This window comes from Gopherus flavomarginatus, chromosome 8 (assembly GCF_025201925.1).
Source record: "Gopherus flavomarginatus isolate rGopFla2 chromosome 8, rGopFla2.mat.asm, whole genome shotgun sequence".
Classification (NCBI taxonomy): domain Eukaryota; kingdom Metazoa; phylum Chordata; order Testudines; family Testudinidae; genus Gopherus; species Gopherus flavomarginatus.
In genome coordinates, this window is record NC_066624.1 from 27,975,506 (window position 1) to 27,994,240 (window position 18,735).

At 41.9% G+C, this 18,735-nt stretch overlaps 2 protein-coding genes across 2 annotated transcripts in view; both read left to right on the top strand.

Annotated features, from left to right (window-relative positions):
• LOC127056807 (TLR adapter interacting with SLC15A4 on the lysosome-like) overlaps positions 1–18,735 on the top strand; it is an 81,828-nt gene that overhangs the window by 22,840 nt on the left and 40,253 nt on the right. The window lies entirely within an intron of this gene.
• The window catches only part of LOC127056783 (sodium/hydrogen exchanger 2-like), a 67,171-nt gene continuing 62,466 nt past the window's right edge, over positions 14,031–18,735 (top strand). Inside the window, exon 1 of the mRNA XM_050965059.1 lies at positions 14,031–14,184. Within this exon, the coding sequence (XP_050821016.1) occupies positions 14,056–14,184 (129 nt within the window). The 5' untranslated portion in view covers positions 14,031–14,055. The remainder of the gene's footprint in view (positions 14,185–18,735) is intronic.

The window sequence follows — 18,735 nt, forward strand, 5'->3', positions numbered from 1 at the left end:
AGCATATAGCAGTGGGGTTTTGAATGTGATCTGGTCTCCAGCTGGCACCTGAGTGTCTAGACATCTTGGACACTAAGTTCTGAGAGAATATTTGGTAAGAACACATCACAATCTGCTTTGACAATTCCCTTTCTGAGTACCCACAACTTGCTGGCAAACACAATGCAGAGCTTCCAATGGAAGCACTTTGAAATTTCCCCTGAAGGGGACTTGCCCATGGTCATACAGGAAGTCTGTAGCTTCAGCCAGGAATAGGATGCTGGTCTCCAGGCTTCTAGTACTGTGCTTTAACCACAAGATCATCTTTCTCCTCTAGGTCATCTTAAATAAATACAAATACAGTCTGATAGTAGAACTACAGTGGCTATCTGGAGATGTGCATTTCTATTAATTGAACCTTTCTGTACATAACTATTGCATACTCTACCATCTATCTTCTACGTTTTATTGTTTGTTTCTCATTCAATGTATATGTACAGAAAAAGCTTGGCAAGTGTACAATTAATTAGGTATATTTTTAAAGGTAAAATGTAAATCTAAGATGAAGATATCTATATCCCTCTAGATGCACAAGGATTATATGTAGCTTCCTGCATGTTGAGATCATGTGTATATTCCTAAAGGAGAACAATAGCATTTCTTGTACAATCCACATTTCTAAATGCACTGTTCAGGGGAGGTCTAAGGGCAACAGACATATTAGTCCAGCTCTACTGACATCAACAGAGCTTTAGTGATTTACACCAGCTGAGTATCTCTCCCTAAATGTGAAAACACATCAGGAAAGATAATTTATTTGGGGAAAAAAACAGGGGTGAGCAGGGCAGATAAAGTATTCCACCAAGAATTTGTAAAATATATATTTTTAAAGTGTTTCGGCCTGGTTGCCTGAGTTCCTCCTCTCAAGTGATAAACAGCCCTGATTCCCATTAACTTCAGCTGAATCTCATGGTGGTCAGCACCTTATGAAGGTGCATGATATCTTGCAGCATTGGGCCATTCTAGATTGTGCCCATAGCAACACTTACAGTTAAGGATGTCTGACAACTTCCATTATAAAAACCTGTTTTCAATTTCTTCTAATATTGCAAAACTTTACCCATTGGGGCTTAAATTTGGCATGCTAGGTGTATGTTTCCAGCTGACTTCTAGAAAACTTCTGCAATAACAATTTAGGCATTTCTCAGAATGAGGCTAGGGAAAAATACATTCTTTTGCCCATGTTAAAAAAAATTCTTATATCCTTTTAATTGAGAAGATCTATGCATGCCCCAAACATTGGAACGAGAAGATGACCTTTGGTAGAGAGATTGCTCTGATGTTAGGGATGACCTTCTGCTGTCCCCATGAAAATCTGATGAAATTTGGTCAAGGTATGAGCTTCTGAAAATCTCAATTTGCACATGCTCGGAAATAACTTTCCAGTTTGGCAGCTAAATTCTCTGAAGATTCTGTCTAAACTGAGGATGCTCCTTCTGAAGGTTGTGGGGGCTGAGCAGGATTTTCCCTGCTGTGGCACTGGGCACAGGATCTGAGTGCAGGGAGATTCTTTCTCTTATGCTCTCACTGCTTCTGCTGCTGGTGCCCAGGCAGTGGGGAGGAGAAGGAGGAAACTGCTTGACTGGAATACGAATGCTGAGGAGCCAGGATGGGGGAGACTGCCAAGGGGATGTGACGGGATCCCCGGGGTACAACCTGGAACTGGGGTACTGCTCTGCCCTCTTAACTCTCCACCCTGGGCTGTTTCTTTCAATCTTTTGCTAGTGACAAACAGCAAACCCCTCCAGGTGCTGTTATCACTCATGTGGAGCCCCACACCCAGCTAAATTACATGGATGCTCCCTGAGCCACTCATGAATCATATGGAGAAAGGTACCAGTAAATCTCCCCAGCCCTGTACCCCAGAAGCCTAGCCAGTATGAGTTCATTACCCAGTCTGCCTCTCCCTCTATGTGGAGAGGACACATGCTAGTCTTTGTAAACTGAGCAGAGATTTCCCAAGCACTTCAACCAAAACATACTGTTTTAGGTTAAATATATAATAGATTTATTAACTACAGAAAGATAGATTTTAAGTGGTTATAAGTGGTAGGTATAAAAGGTCAGAGATAGTTACCAAAGAAAATAAAAAGGTAAGCATGCAGTCTAAATCTTAAACTTTATTAGTCTAGACAGTATTTGGGCCAAGCAGTTTTTCTCACCCCACTGGATGTTTCAGGTAGTCACAGTTCCTATTACACGGGCTTCCCCTTTAAGCCTGGGACCGTCTCCTCAGTTCAAGTCTCTGTTTTCCAGTCTTCTTGTTCCCTCCAGTGTAGGGGGGGAGGAGAAAGGTAAAAACCTGATGCCGCTGTCCCTTATTTTATATCCTCAGTCCATGTGCCTGGAAAACACTAGCCCAGACATAGAATCATAGAATATTAGGGTTGCTAGGGACCTCAGGAGGTCATCTAGTCCAACCCCCTGCTCAAAGAAGGACCAATCCCCAACTAAATCATCCCAGCCAGGGCTTTGTCAAGCCTGACCTTAAAAACCTCTAAGGAAGGAGATTCCACCACCTCCCTAGGTAACCCATTCCAGTGCTTCACCACCCTCCTAATGAAAAAGTTTTTCCTAATATCCAACCCAAACCTCCCCCACTGCAACTTGAGACCATTCCTCCATGTTCTGTCATCTGCCACCACTGAGAACAGTCTAGATCCAGCCTCTTTGGAACCCCCTTTAGGTAGTTGAAAGCAGCTATCAACTCTGCCCTCATTCTTCTCTTCTGCAGACTAAATTAGCCCAGTTCCCTCAGCCTCTCCTCATAAGTCATGTGCTCCAGCCCCCTAATCGTTTTTGTTGCCCTCCACTGGAGGTGTGCTCTGCTGAGTCACAGGGTTGAGCAATCCCCCATTGTGTGATGCTTGCACAACTCTTTTACAGCATTGTAAATCCCTTGATTACAATTCCCCTGCTGATTAATGATCATTTAACACCTTCCTGGGAGTGAGTTACTTTCTTTATTGTCACTGGAGAACTAGCAGTGGAGACGCTCAAACTACAACATATTTCAGTAACAACCATACAACAAAATCTCATAACTTCCTACACACTAATGATGTATATATTTTGACAGAACAATGGGTTTCAGCAGATCATGACTTTTCATTTGATATCTTACATGGCATGCTTTGTATGAAATATAATTATATGATGGGTGAATAAGGGGTTTCCGGCATACAGCTTTGAGGTACACAGTGCCACAGGGGGAGACTGGGATGAGGAAGTAGAAGGTAGGGTATCTGAGACAAGGAGTTGGAGAATTGTGTCAAGGCACTGAGGGGGTTGTAGACTGAGACTGGGATTTGGACATGGAGAGGAAGGACATGCCAGGGGCAGAAGAGGTCAGGCATTGAGGGTATGGGGTAGAGGATCTGTAACCAGTAGAGCACCTACCCCTAGAACCTATATATGGTAATAAATATAAATAAATATTATTTGTAATAAAACCCAGTATTCCTGGGCCTCAATGTTCATCCATTGTCAACAAACAGTTGTGAAACCAACTGGCAAGTTGGTGCTTCATTTTCCTCTAGTGGTTGGCCCATGCACAGAATGGCAACCTACTGATATCAGTTACTCCACTACCTCAAGTGACAGAGGTCTGTGTGGTGGATCCAAAGGTTCTAAACTTGCTGATGAAATGTGTGAGCATCAGTACAGTTCTACATGGTAGATTTTTTTCAGTTTGTTTTTCTAAACCTAGAAAATTACACACAAAATATGACAGTTAAAGAATATTAAGGTTGCAAAGTTAAGCATTAAAAAGTTAAGAAATGGCAGATTTAAGGTTGCCTGTGCATAAACTTTACAATACAGTCTTTAATCACATGATCAAATATTATTTTTTCCGCAGAACCTTGCCTGTCATTAAGATTCCTTCTCTTTTAAATGAAAATCGATTACTGATTTGTCTATGCACCCTGAATAACCAAGTCATTCTTAAATTCCCTTCTGTATATTGGCTATCCTTCTCACTCAACAAATGCTATCCCCTTGGTGAGAATTCCATCTTCCATATCATTTAGATATGTGATAAAGTCAAGCTGAATAAAAACATTCTAGTTCTTATACCCTGCCTCATCCTGAGCCATTTCTTCTTTCAAAGTACATCCTGGTTTTGATATCCCAGTCAGAAACCTAAGGGAGTTAGATACTCAACTTCCACTGAATTCCAGTGAGAGTTGGGCACCGGTTTCCTTTAGGTATCTTGAAAATCTCAGTCCCATTGTTCATGTTCCTCACCTTAATACTATACTTTCTGTCTCAGGTTTGTCTACATAGCAATTAAAGATGTGATTGCCATGGGGGTAGACGTGTGTGACAGATATTAAAACCGCATGCAGTATTTTTTGGGGAACATATTGTATGTAGTTTATGTATTACAGTGGGCCAGGGATTGTATGTATGGTTGTGTTCTGTTCCATGGGGGAGGGTTATCACAACTCCTTCAGGAATCAAAAACAGTATGGGATGCTCAAGGTGAATCACTTAGGTTTTAAACACCTCCAGACAAGTACCACCCCCAGATAGTCTTGCATATACTTGCTCAAACTGGGTTTTTCAGAGACCAACAGACAAAGAAAGGGCTTTGGCATAAAAAGGCTTCATTCAAATTGACTCAGCAGCTTCTTTCTGATCCAGAAAACAGACAGGACCTTCTGTCTAAGTGGAGGTCACAACCCTTGCAGAAAGACTTTGGCCTATTAGGGCCCCATAAGATTGATGGGTGACCTCTGGTAAGCTGCTTGCATGCATATAGGAACTTCTGTTTTTTTATGTTTTCTCTATAATACTTTTGCCTTAAGAATAAATGGGCTTACTTAGAAAGAGCTGTGTGGTAATTTGTGACTATGGCAATAACCTCAGAGAGAAAGCACAGCACAGGCCTGGCCTTTTGGCAGACTGGCTTGCTTGGGATATCACAGTGTAAGGCTGGGAGATGTGCAGCCTTAAAACCTACTCAGAAAGGAGGCAGATCTGGGTCTCTGCCCAAGAGAGGTGACATCTGGGAACCAGAAATCTTATGTGAGTGCCCTTCAGAGACCATATAAAAGGAAGACTTGTGCACTTAGCCTGAAACTGTGACTATAGATAGATAGATAGATAGATATTAGTCTTGCTGGTAATACTGAATCTCAGCTGAACTCATCAATGTGGTGTAATGGGGTATCCAAACCCCACACTGGGCTGAAAGAGGTTAAAGGACAGTACTGGGCCCAGGTAGCCCCACCCCTCCATCCCTGCAGACCATGCTCGAACTGGAGAAGAGGTTGAAAAGGGAGCAACCCCGTTCAGAAGGGGGAGGCTGAGGAACAGGACAGACCTATCCTGAACGCTCCTGAGAAGGGTGCTGGAGAAGCCTCCCATAGGGAGTGTGACTGTATGCTGAGTCCTTTTGGGGTAATGGTTTGGTTACCTTTTCCTTTTCTTTTCACTGTATCTGGGACTGACTGCTGAGAGAGGAAAGCAGCAGCAAGAAGTGACCCAGGGGAGGTAACTCAGAGGGCACCTTTGGGGGCCAGGCACTGTTGAACCTCTTAGGGCCCTGGGTCAGAGCCTAGTGGAGTGGGTGGGCTCAGGCTCCCCTACCACTGCCCTTACTAAAGGAGGGACTTGAACCACCTGTACTGCTCACTGTACCTCTAGTAGAAGTGAGCCAGCACTGTAAGAGCGATCCTCTGGGAGAGGGTAGTAGGTGTGCTAACCACTAGGCCATCTTAACACGCAAGGCCCCGATAACAGCTGGTGTTATGGGGCCCTGAAGGAGGGTAGATGTTTACATATAAGAGAACAGTAAAGTCACAGCAATATGGTAAGTGACTGAGACTAGGTTTACACTTGGAGGTGGGGGAGTCGACCTAAGATATGCAACTTCAGCTACACAAATAGCGTAGCTGAAGTCGGCGTATCTTAGGTCGATTTACCTGGCTGTGCGGACAGCGGCGAGTCGACTGCTGCCTCTCCCCCATCAACTCCGCTTTCACCTCTCGCCACTTTGGAGTTCCAGAGTCGATGGCAGAGCACCTAACAAAAGAGGATATTGCTCTTCCTGTACATTGCTATCATATCATTCTAACATTGCTCTTCCTCCACGTTGTCCCTAAATTCACATACCCTCACAATCACTTTCTCAACATGAATAGTAAGAGGTATAATTAAATTCTTGCAGAGTCCAGATGTATTCTGGGAAATTATTAGGTACAGGTGCAAAGAATATGTTTACTGATGGTGAAGGGCTGTCCCATGCCATTTGTGTGGCCAACTAGTCTTTTACCTGTATAGTTATAGTTCAAACCAAGGACTTAAAATAAATTAATTGGATACAGTTCTAGGTCAGGGACACTGGGAATATGAAGACTGGGAGCCAGATTCTGATTTTTTACATCCTTATAAATTCAGAACAAGTTCATTGACTTCAAGCGTAAATAAAATCAGAATTTGGCCCTCAGAAATGCAAAAGGAGAAACCTATGGAGAAATCCACCTTAAAGGATAAATAAAGCTCTGTGGTCCTGCTCCTGCTCACTGAAGTCGATGGGAATTTTAACACTGATATTAATGGAAGCAGAAGCATCCACTAAATGCATTGAGCTGTAACAGACTGAGAAATCTGCATATGCTTACTCTGATAATTATTCAAGGAATCAGGTAGAAGAAGAGTAGCTAATCTGAGAGTTACTATACTCAAGGAGAAAATATTTTTTTCTGCTAATCTATTTTGCCTCTTTTCACAGTGCATATTTTAGTCATGTAAGCAAGGGGCTGTATAAATGCATATTCTTACTTCTTATGACTATGGAGTGTATGTTCTGTGATGCTGTACCCCATAATGCTTTATGGGAATATGACATAACTGGAATATGTTTTATGCTACCTGTGCCATATAACATATCTCTGTAAAGGTTATGGTCTACTATATCGATTAGACTTAGATTTGCATGTTTGATTTTATATTACTTGGTAATTCTCTTTGGTCTATCTGTTACTATTTGGAATCACTTAAATCCTACTTTCTGTATTTAATAAAAATCACTTTTTACTTATTAATTAACTCAGAGTATGTATTAATACCTGGGTGAGGGGAGGCAAACAACTGTGCATATCTCTCTATCAGTGTTATAGAGGGCAAACAATTTATGAGTATACTCTGTATACACTTTATAAAGGGTAGAACAGATTTATTTGGGTTTAGACCCCATTGGGAGTTGGGCATCTGAGTGTTAAAGACAAGAACACTTCTGTTAGCTGCTTTCAGTCAAGCCTACAGCTGTTAGGGGATGTGGTTCAGACATGGGGTCTGGGTTTGCAGCAGGCTAGCGAGTCTGGCTCAAAGCAGGCAGGGCACTAAGATGCCAGGGCAGGAAAGCAGGGGCATCAGGTGGCAGCTCCCAAGGGAGTTTCTGCGATCTAACCCGTCATATGTTTCACTTTGATTCTATGCATTTTGACATGTGGCAAAGGATTATCTATACTGTTTTTTCCCCAGTATGCGTTAAACTACATTTAATCCAAATTTTCAACTGAAAACTTACCTCCATGCTTAGGAAGTGCATCCTCACAGAAAAATATTTTTAGTAGGGGAAAGCATAGTATTTCCTGAATGGCAATTATGCACAGGTCAGAAAATCTGAAACCCAATGAGAAATGCAGGAGAGAATTTTCCCACTTTGACTTCCAGTCCTCATGCCAAAGCCCATCCAGAAACACTTCTAGGACAATGTGACTTGAACCCTGGAGGATGTTAGGTGCTAAGGCACTTTAGGAAATCTCACGCAGTACCTATCTGCAGCTTTCAGCACCTACATAACCTTAAAAATCAGGCCCATAGTGGCTGCTCTTGTTCCAAAACGGACGAGGACCCGTGGAATGGAGTTTTCAAGGAATGTGGTGGGAGCCCCATCTTTTGAGATTAAAGCCAGGAGGAAAATATTCAGCAGATAATTTTTGAAAAATAATATATTTGAGTATTTATATTCAATACGTTACCTGAGGATAATGTCTTTGCATTTTTTCCAGGATCCATAGATTTTAAGGACAGTAGGAAAGGACTATTATGATCATCTAGTCCAGTGGTTTTCAACCTGTGATCCATGGATCCCTAGGGGTACGCAGACTATGTCTAGGGGCTCCGTGAAAGGTTGGCATTACCATAGAACAGTGGTATTCAACCCATGCTCAGCAGACCCCTGGGGATCTGCAGACTATGTCTAAGATTTCTAAAGGGCCACAGATCCATTGAAAATTTTTTAGGGGTGTGCAAATGAAAAAAGGTTGAAAACCACTGATCTAGTCTGACATATATAATTCATTTGCCTAGATTTACTTTAGACACAAAGAGCTTTACTTTAGACACATGATTAGACTAGACAAAACACTAGATATTGCATTAGAGGCCAATCCTGCCTTGAGTATGGGATAGACTTTCTATCATAACTCCATCGACACAGAAGACTTCATAGATTGTAGGGCTGGAAGGGACCTCGAGAGGTCATCGAATCCAGTCCCTTGCCCTCATGGCAGGACCAAATACTGCCTAGACCATCCCTGATAGACATTTATCTAACCTACTCTTAAATATCTCTAGAGATGGACATTCCACAACCTCCCTAGGCAATTTATTCCAGTGTTTAACTACCCTGACAGTTAGGAACTTTTTCCTAATGTCCAACCTAAAGCTCCCTTGCTGCAGTTTAAGCCCATTGCTTCTTGCTCTATCCTTAGAGCTAAGATGAACAAGTTTTCTCCCTCCTCCTTATAACACCCTTTTAGATACTTGAAAACTGCTATCATGTCCCCTCTCAGTCTTCTCTTTTCCAAACTAAACAAACCCAATTCTTTCAGCCATCCTTCATAGGTCATGTTCTCTAGACCTTTAATCATTCTTATTGCTCTTCTCTGGACCCTCTCCAATTTCTCCACATCTTTCTTGAAATGCGGTACCCAGAACTGGACACAATATTCCAGTGGAGGCCAAACCACCGCAGAGTAGAGCGGAAGAATGACTTCTTGTGTCTTGTTCACAACACACCTGTTAATGCATCCCAGAATCATGTTTGCTTTTTTTGCAATAGCATCACACTGTAGACTCATATTAAGCTTGTGGTCCACTATAACCCCTAGATCCCTTTCTGCCATACTCTTTCCTAGACAGTCTCTTCCCATTCTGTATGTGTGAAATTGATTGTTCCTTCCTAAGTGGAGCACTTTGCATTTGTCTTTATTAAACTTCATCCTGTTTACCTCAGACCATTTCTCCAATTTGTCCAGATCATTTTGAATTATGACCCTATCCTCCAAAGCAGTTGCAATCCCTCCCAGTTTGGTATCATCTGCAAACTTAATAGGTGTACTTTCTATGCCAATATCTAAGTCGTTGATGAAGATATTGAACAGATCCGGTCCCAAAACAGACCCCTGCGGAGCCCCACTTGTTATACCTTTCCAGCAGGATTGTGAACCATTAATAACTACTCTCTGAGTACAGTTATCCAGCCAGTTATGCACTCACCTTATAGTAGCCCCATCTAAGTTGTATTTGCCTAGTTTATTGATAAGAATAGCATGCGAGACGGTATCAAATGCCTTGCTAAAGTCTAGGTATATCACATCCACCGCTTCTCCCTTATCCACGAGACTCCTTATCCTATCAAAGAAAGCTATCAGATTGGTTTGACACGACTTGTTCTTTACAAATCCATGCTGGCTATTCCCTATCACCTTACCACCTTCCAAGTGTTTGCAGATGATTTCCTTAGTTACTCGCTCCATTATCTTCCCTGGCACAGAAATTAAACTAACTGGTCTGTAGTTTCCTGGGTTGTTTTGATTTCCCTTTTCATAGCTGGGCACTATATCTGCCCTTTTCCAGTCTTCTGGGATCTCTCCTGTCTCCCATGATTTTCCAAAGGTAATAGCTAGAGGCTCAGATACATCCTCTATTAGCTCCTTGAGTATTCTAGGATGCATTTCATCAGGCCCTGGTGACTTGCAGGCATCTAACTTTTCTAAGTGATTTTTAACTTCTTCTTTTTTTATTTTATCTTCCAAACCTACCTCTTCCCATTAGCATTCACTATGTTTGGCGTTCCTTCAGACTTCTCGGTGAAGACCGAAACAAAGAAGTCATTGAGCATCTCTGCCATTTCCAAGTTTTCCTGTTACTGTTTCTCCCCCCTCACTGAGAAGTGATCTTACCCTGTCCTTGGTCTTCCTCTTGCTTCTAATATATTGATAAAAAGTCTTCTTGTTTCCCTTTATTCCTGTAGCTAGTTTGAGCTTGGGTGCAGTGTTCTTCTTACAGTCTGCCTTTATCATTATTAACACCTAAATGGAAACCTCTCTGTAATTTTGTGTGAATCTTATTTATTTGTACACTTTCATGAAGGAAATGCATGACATATAATGCTTAATGGAAAGCATGACTCTTGTGTACTGAGATGCCCTTTTCAGCTTAGCTTTGGTGTCTGGATAATGAGGAAATCATGTGAATGATCAACACTGAAGACATAACAGGAAAGGAATTTGAAATGAAATCAATACAAGAGAGCAATTTTGAGGAACAGGAAACTGATAATAGAAGCAAGTTGAAGGAGCAGAATTATTTATTTCTGTTCCAAATTAACTTTTCTAATTACACTGTTGTCATATTAGAATAAAATAATAATTATTAAATATTTTTCTGTAGCACCTTTCAGTTAAGCATTTCAAAGTGTTTTACAACATCAAATAATTACACCATCCATTCCATTCCCCTGGGAGTGCAGGATCCCTACAATAAAAGTTACCCACCTATACAAGGTGTCATAAATATAGAGAGAAAGGTAGCATAAAATCCCTCCTTAGGAGCTGTACTGATTCACTTTTCCTGTAAGGGATCAAAAAGCTCAAATAACCTAGTTGGCACCTGACCAGAAGGACCAATGAGGAAAAAAGATACTTTCAAATATGTGGGGGAAAGGGGGAGAGGAGGATTTGTTTGTGCTGTCTCTTTGTTGTTCCCTTTCTGGATGGAGGGAGAGACCTAGCAGGTACAACATCTCCTGAAAATATACCTGGAAATAGATCTAAAACCACAGGAATTGTAAGTAAGCAAGGAAATGCATTAGGTTATCTTTTATTTTAGCTTGTGAATTTTCCTATGCTACAAAGGTAGTTTTATTCCTGTTTTTGTAACTGTGAAGCTGACCCTAGAGGGGAATCCTCTGTGTTTAAAATCTTTTTATTGCCCTATAAAGTTACCTTTCATCCTGATTTTGCAGGTGTGATTCTTTTACTTTTTCTTTATAATAAAGTTCTTCTTTTAAGAACCTGATTGATTTTCAGTGTCCTGAAGACAAAAGGTCTGGTCTGTGCTCACATTGCTAACCAATTGGTTGGTATATTATTCTCAAGCCTCCCCAGGAAAGGGAGTGAAAGGGCTGGGAGGGATATATTGGTGGGGACAGGGATTCCAAGTGACCCTTCCCTGCATTTGTATGTAAATCACTTGGTGGTAGCAGCAATACTCTCCAAGGACAAGAAAAGGAATTTGTGCCTTGGGAAAGTTTCAGCCTAAGCTGGTAAAATATAAGCTTAGGAGGTCTTTCGTGTGGGTCTCCACATCTGTACCCCAGAGTTCAGAGTGGGGGGAGGGACCCTGACACAAGGTAAAAACTTGAGAGTAACATTTAGGCATCCTGAATTTTTTCTAAACTAGAGAAAAATTGTAGTTAAGCTGTGTTTTCAGTACTTGTATTTGCAAATGTAATACAGAGGCCTGGAGAATTTCCATGGATGAATATTATTATTAGCTGGCCAATGCATTGATCGGGATCAGGACAGAGCTATGGGAAGTCAGAGCTGCTCTCTGTATCTCTCCTTCTGGGGGGAAAGAGAAAAAGAGCACCTCTCCCAAATGCCTCCCAGTTATGTAAAACAAAACATATTGCTCTCAATTCTGACCGACACCCTGTGCAATTCCATGGGGGAACAATGGGTAAGTCAGCAGAAGCTGGCTCATGTTCTGTTAGATATTGCTGTGCAGCTTAGCCACAAAGAGATCATTAGTCAAACAGTATGATTGTTAACTTTTATTTTCTTTTATTGTTGTGTAAGGATTTTTAGGGGCCTATCTGACTAGAAGACTTCAGGGAGCCTTACAGTATACCTCCCATTGGGTCCTCCCTTAAGCCCATCTATCAGAGCTGGAACAAAAGAAACCACCACATGGATGTAAACTCACAACCACACTTTATTTAGTAAATGAGAGGGAAGGAAGGGGAGGGGGATGGATTAAAGACTCTGGAGATTTGGAATAGAAACACATGCACACACACTTGCTAAGGCAAAGGTGTTCTTCTACCTTCTTCAGGTGCTGTTGATGGAGAGGCTGCAGAATCTGGATTGGCAAGGTCAGCGATGGACACCAACAGTGCATCACAAGTGTAGAAGACAGGTATGTAACCCTATCTCAGACCCCTCGCTGTGTCATTTATGGGTGTAAGTCTGAACTAACTAATCAGACCGAGTCCGCACATGCAGGTCTGCTTCCCAAAAGAAAATAAGAAACAAACCCCAAAACAACAGTTCTGTTTAGTGAGTGGCTACTGCAGGCCAGTAACCAGTGGAAAAGGATGTACCACACCACAGAGGGAGAGTGTTGGACACCTGAGCCCCCAAAGACTCAAGATCCCCTGGTCTCTCCCCTCATCTGCCTTTATAGGAACCAGTTGCTTAGCAACAACAGATTCCTGCTCTTTCTACTTTCTCGTCTTTTGCTCTGTGTAGGGGAACAAGAACCTGGAGGTCACCATGTTTTTATCCCAGACCAAGATGGCCACCTAATAAACAATATATTAAAATCCAACTTTGGTATGTGTGCCTTTCCCAGTAATTTGGAAGGGGCGAAGCTGCGACTAACAGTTAGACTCCATATCATGGACTGAGCATCTGTGAATTACCAACAGGAAATCAATTTGAGTCCTATGAAAATAATAATTCTGATATGAAAGTAAACTTGTGCTCATTGAAGCTGAGGATCTTAACTTCACATGAATCATTATGAATTGCTAATTAAGCTACAATGAGCTTCCATACTTTTGTATCAGTGTTTTCTACAAGAGCTTCAGGTCCTATTGTTTCCATAATGTTACAAGTTCTGAATAGATTTTGTAAGCTTGAAGTTGCTGTATGCAATTGGAATTCCTTGACTGGTATTCATTCAATGCTTTGTTTTTAGCCTATTGTATCTGCTTTATAAATTATTATATTGATCCCTGAAAAATTACTAACAATTAAACTAGTTTGAGTGTGAGTGCTCAGAAGATGCGGTAGTTCACTGTTCTCAGAGGATGGACGGTGAGGTCCTAACACTGGTTACAGAAGTATGGCAATTCTTTCTGATTGTTCTGTTTTGCATTAGGGGATTTACCAGTGTTTCCTCTGGAATGTGGAAGTTCACTCATTATGTAAAGCTGCTACTAATGCAAGCTGGGCTAATGCAATCTTTGACTTTCTCTGCAAAGAACCTTGAAATCCCACTTTGAAAACTTTTTTATTTTGTGCAACAGCATGATTACCTAATATCCTGTGCTATTATTGTCTAGTGGTTAGAGCAGAGGAATGGAATCTAGCATTTCTGCTTTTCATTGCCAGATTTGCAAATGACACTCTGCAACCCTGGACAGTTTTTTTATTTAACCTCTTTGCACCTCAGTTTAGAGCCTCCTATACAATGGATCTAAAATTACCTGCCTCTCAGTGGTGTGGAGAGACTTAGTAGTGCTGGAGGTGCGCTTTGAAAACCTCAGGTAAAAGGTGTGTAATGAGGGGGTGTGGTCTCCCTCCCTGATGGAGCGGAAGAGAGCCGCGATTGCCCTCTGGTGAAAAGAGTCGGGACACCCATGACCACCCTGCCGGAAGCAGAGGGGTGGGACAGGTACTGGAAATATAAAAGTCAGGCTCTCCAGCTCAGTTGGGGCAGAATTGCCAGAGGAGCAGGATGTCTCCCCTCTGTTGCTGGAGCTCAGATCCGATGGAGGCCACTACAGTGCCGGAGACCTGGAGGGACTGCTGGAGCTGCCGGCACCGAGGACAGCGAGGAGCTGTTGGGCTGCCACTAGCCGTTTACCCCAGCAAGACGAACAATGACCCCGGAATGCAGGTACCCCATGACTGGGAGTGTAGGAAGGAGCCCAGGGAAGTTGAATAGGGTTTGGCTGTATTACTGACTGCAAGCTGCCCAGCGTGTTGTGGCCGGATTCCCTGCTGATCCAATGGCGGACCACTCTGCTGCTGTTAGGGCCCTGGGCTGGGATGCAGTGGAATCAGGTGAGCCTGCATCCGCCTACCTCCCTGCCCCTGGGGGTGGCAGCCTCCCCAAGAGGCCTGCATTGGTTTGTGGTCCATATCAGATGGTTTTGCCGTCTGCCTTGCCAGAAAGCTCATCCCCCTAAACTGCTGTGTTGCTCTGTCTGACTGCAGGCCAGAGCCATTAACTATTTGCTGCCCTGTCCTGATTGAAGGCCCTGGGCCTATAGCAGGGGTAGGCAACCTACGGCACCTGTGCCGAAGGCGGCACGCGAGTTGATTTTCAGTGGGACTCACACTGCCCAGGTCCTGGCCACTGGTCTGGGGGGTTCTGCATTTTAATTTAATTTTAAATGAAGCGTCTTAAACATTTTGAAAACCTTATTTACTTTACATAAAACAATAGTTTAGTTATATATTATAGACTTATAGAAAGAGACCTTCTAAAAATGTTAAAATGCATTACCGGCACACAAAACCTTAAATTAGAGTGAATAAATGAAGACTTAGCACACCACTTCTGAAAGGTTGCTGACCCCTGGCCTATAGACTCATTGTTTCTCAGCCTGACTGCAGGCCAGAGCCCTTCATTGTTGGCTGCCCCACTGTGGTTGAGGGCCGGGGCTCACAGACCCAGTTGCTGCCTGGCCTGGACTGCAGGCTTGGGCCTTCTAACTGTTGGCTATTTACCCCCTGAACTAAGTCGCTCCAGAGGCATTGTAGCGAGGGGTCATGGTCTCCTCCCTGACGGAAGGGGAGAGAGCCGTGACCATGTTTCAGGTGCCATATAATTGTTACTGTGATGGGGTTAGCTTCCCTCAGGCAAGAGCTTGATCATGGGCAAAGTTACGGTGTTAATAGTAGTCCCTAAGGTAGTAAGCTAAGGGGGCGAGGTGCCTCTGGCTTTCTGAATGACCACTCACTCATTCTGTGTTTCTTTCTACATCTCCTTTTCTGAGCCTGCCAAACCATCATCTTGATTTCTCTAGGCCCAAGTCACTATTGTGCTGCACTTTGTGTAGTTATTCACAGCAGTTGCAGAGTGGGCGTAAAATGCTACCGGAGTAGAATGAGAGAGTTTTACACCTACTTTGCACTCAATTGCAAAGGGGTAAATAATACACTCAGGGCAGGTCTACACTTACAACGCTGCATCCTCACGGCTGCACCTGCTGTAATGCTTTAATGGAGACACTCTATGCCGATGGGAGAGAGCTTCTCCAGTCAGTGTAGTTAATCCACCGCCCTGAGAGACACTCTCTCACTGACATAGCACTGTCTACAGCAGGGGTTAGGTGAGTGTAACTGTGTAGCTCAGGGGTATGGATTTTCCACACCCCTGAGCAATGCTGTTATACTGATATAAGCCTATAGTGTAGACCAGACCTAGATGTTGGGCAATTGTGATTCAAAAACCACACATGCATCCGACGAAGTGGGTATTCACCCACGAAAGCTCATGCTCCAATACGTCTGTTAGTCTATAAGCTGCCACAGGACTCTTTGCTGCTTTTACAGATCCAGACTAACACGGCTACTCCTCTGATACTCAAAAACCTCTGTTTCTCCTTTTTGTGCCATCTTCTTTCTCTGGTAAAGTTCTACTGGTTATAACAGTATAGTTATGGTTTATTCAGGTATAAGGGAGCTTTTTTATTTTAGCTTAAACCCCTTCCTAAGCGTCATAAGCTAAAAAAAAGCCATTCTGATACTGGAATATGAGTATCCACATGGAAGTTATATCGGTATAACATACCAGTTTAAATTCACACCTTAGCTTATCCCGATATAACTTTCCGGTGTAAACAAACCCTGAGTTCTTTCCTATGTAAGCACGGTCTGAATGAATGCTTCCCTGACAGCTAGCTGGGAGGGGAAGAGACTATGTGTGTTATGTAAATATTAGGGCTATCAAGCGATTAAAAAATTAATTGTGATTAATCACACTGTTAATAATAGAATACCATTTATGTAAATATTTTTGGATGCTTTCTACATTTTCAAATATATTAATTTCAATTACAACACATAAAACAAAGTATACAGGGGTCACTTTATATTTATTTTTTATTACAAATATTTGCACTGTAAAAAACAAATATTATATTTCAATTCACCTAATACAAGTACTGTAGTGCAATCTCTTTATAATGAAAGTTGAACTTACAAATGTAGAATTATGTACAAAAAATAACTGCATTCAAAAATTTAAACAATGTAAAACTTTAGAACCCACAAGTCCACTCAATCCTACTTCAGCCAATCACTCAGACAAACAAGTTTGGTTACAATTTGCAGGAGATAATGTTGCCCACGTAATGTTTACAATGTCACTTGAAAGTAAAACAGGCGTTCGCATGGCAGTGTTGTAGCCAGCATTGCAAAATATTTATATGCCAGATGCACTAAAGATTCATATGTCTCTTCATGCTTCAACCACCATTCCAGAAGATATGCTTCCATGCTGATGACAGGTTCTGCTCAATAACAATCCAAAGCAGAGCAGACCAATACATGTTCATTTTCAGCATCTAAGTCAGATGTATTCGGAAAAGCACAGGATACTAGGCAGGGAGAAGGTTTAGAAGCAAGTAATTCATTACATTTCAGATCTCTCTGTAATACTTGGCTCTCCAAATTCCTGAAAAGTAAAATCAGCTGTTAACAACAGGTATAATTCTCATGTTGTTAATATATGTAGAAATGGTCCCTAAAGTCTGCACAGAGCAGAGTATAAAATCTGCACCCCTTTCAGATTGTCAGAGAATCTTGGGATATAGATCATGTATGTCTCCTCTTGATTTATTTTTTCTTTGCTCATTTCTTGTTAACATGTCTGTAGTTTGCTCAGTGTAATTTTGCATTAGTCCAAATTCTTTGTACATGTGGGTTGTCAAATGAAGTCACTGTGGATTAATGAACATGTACAGGTTTATCCTCCCACGAGATCCACAGGGAGCATATGAGATCAGCAGCAGACAAATTAATTTAGCTCAGCTGCAATGTGGACATGGCTTCTCTGCATTCACAGGGCATTGACCAGAAGGACAGCATTGAGGGCTTCTATAGGCTGGGAGGCAACAGGACATTTCATTCTTGGAGGCTGGGGATGGCCGGGGCTGGGACTGTAGTGTCCTCATCAGAGATCACCAGCCAGCAGGGATGGTATAAGTCTTAGAATGGCCTGAATGGGATTCACTTTGGAGATGGATGCAGCATGTGTGCATTCAATACAAGTTTGGGCACAATGGTGCCTGGTTTCAAAAGCCAGCAAGGCACACACAAGATAACATCTTTCACTTGGGAAAGGATTTTAAAAAAATAATATTTTATAAAGCAGCAACACAATGGTGTTAAAACAAAATCTTTTATTCAGAGCTCTATAGTTGGGGATTGCATGGGCTTATGTTGTCTCCTATATTTTTATGCTGTTGTTAATAAGTAAAAATCATGTTTAAAAATCAACACTGTGGAGGTTGATATGTTACAGTGACTTTATTTTTGCAAAACACACCTGTTCGCAAAACACAGGCAAAGCATAAGGAGCTTTTGTTTTGCTGCTTTATTTTAGCACTTCTGGCTTGAGAGACAGATGGAGCATTTCCCAGTTACAAATGCATTCTGGGCCCAGCATAACAGAACGAACCAATTTAAGTGAAAACAGAAGCCATATATTTGACTTCTGTCAGCTACTGTAAACATAACTACCTCAATGGAGGGTAGCGTTTCTCCATTTGAGCAATAAGGCCTGGATCCAAAAAAGCACACAAGCATGTGCTGAACTATAAGCATGTGAGTAATTCCATTGATTTCAGTGGCCCTGCTCATGTGCTTAAAATTAAGCACATGCTTAAGTGCTTTGCTGGATCAGGGTCTGAATGCCTTGGAAAGACCTTTTGGGAGCATAGGTAAGCACATTATTGATGAATCATTTCCATGTATAATGTATCTGCTTAGCTCAGAATTATATGATGCATGAATTTCCGTAGCTGATGTAAATTATAGTGTAGCATAGATTATTTGGGGTTCATTACATGATGTGTCCTATACATAGCGAAGATTAGAAGTTATGAATTATACGCACAGCTGTGCCTAATACTGAACCTATCAATGCCAGAACAGCAGAACTAAGAGCCAGAAGGGATAAAATCCCCACCCCCCAATTCTTTTCTTTACTGTAAAAGTATGGAACAAGAAGTTGGCACTAATGACGTTAAGGAGTATCATATAGGACCTGTTAAAATGATTAACTTAATTCAATAATTTAATCACATGAGCCCAGATTCTGATAATCTTTCTCATATTAAATAATACTTTACTCTTCTAGTAATGCCATTTCATTTCAGTGGGGCTGCCTGTGGAGCAAGAGCACAGGCCCATGAGTAAGGGAATTGAATCTGGCCCT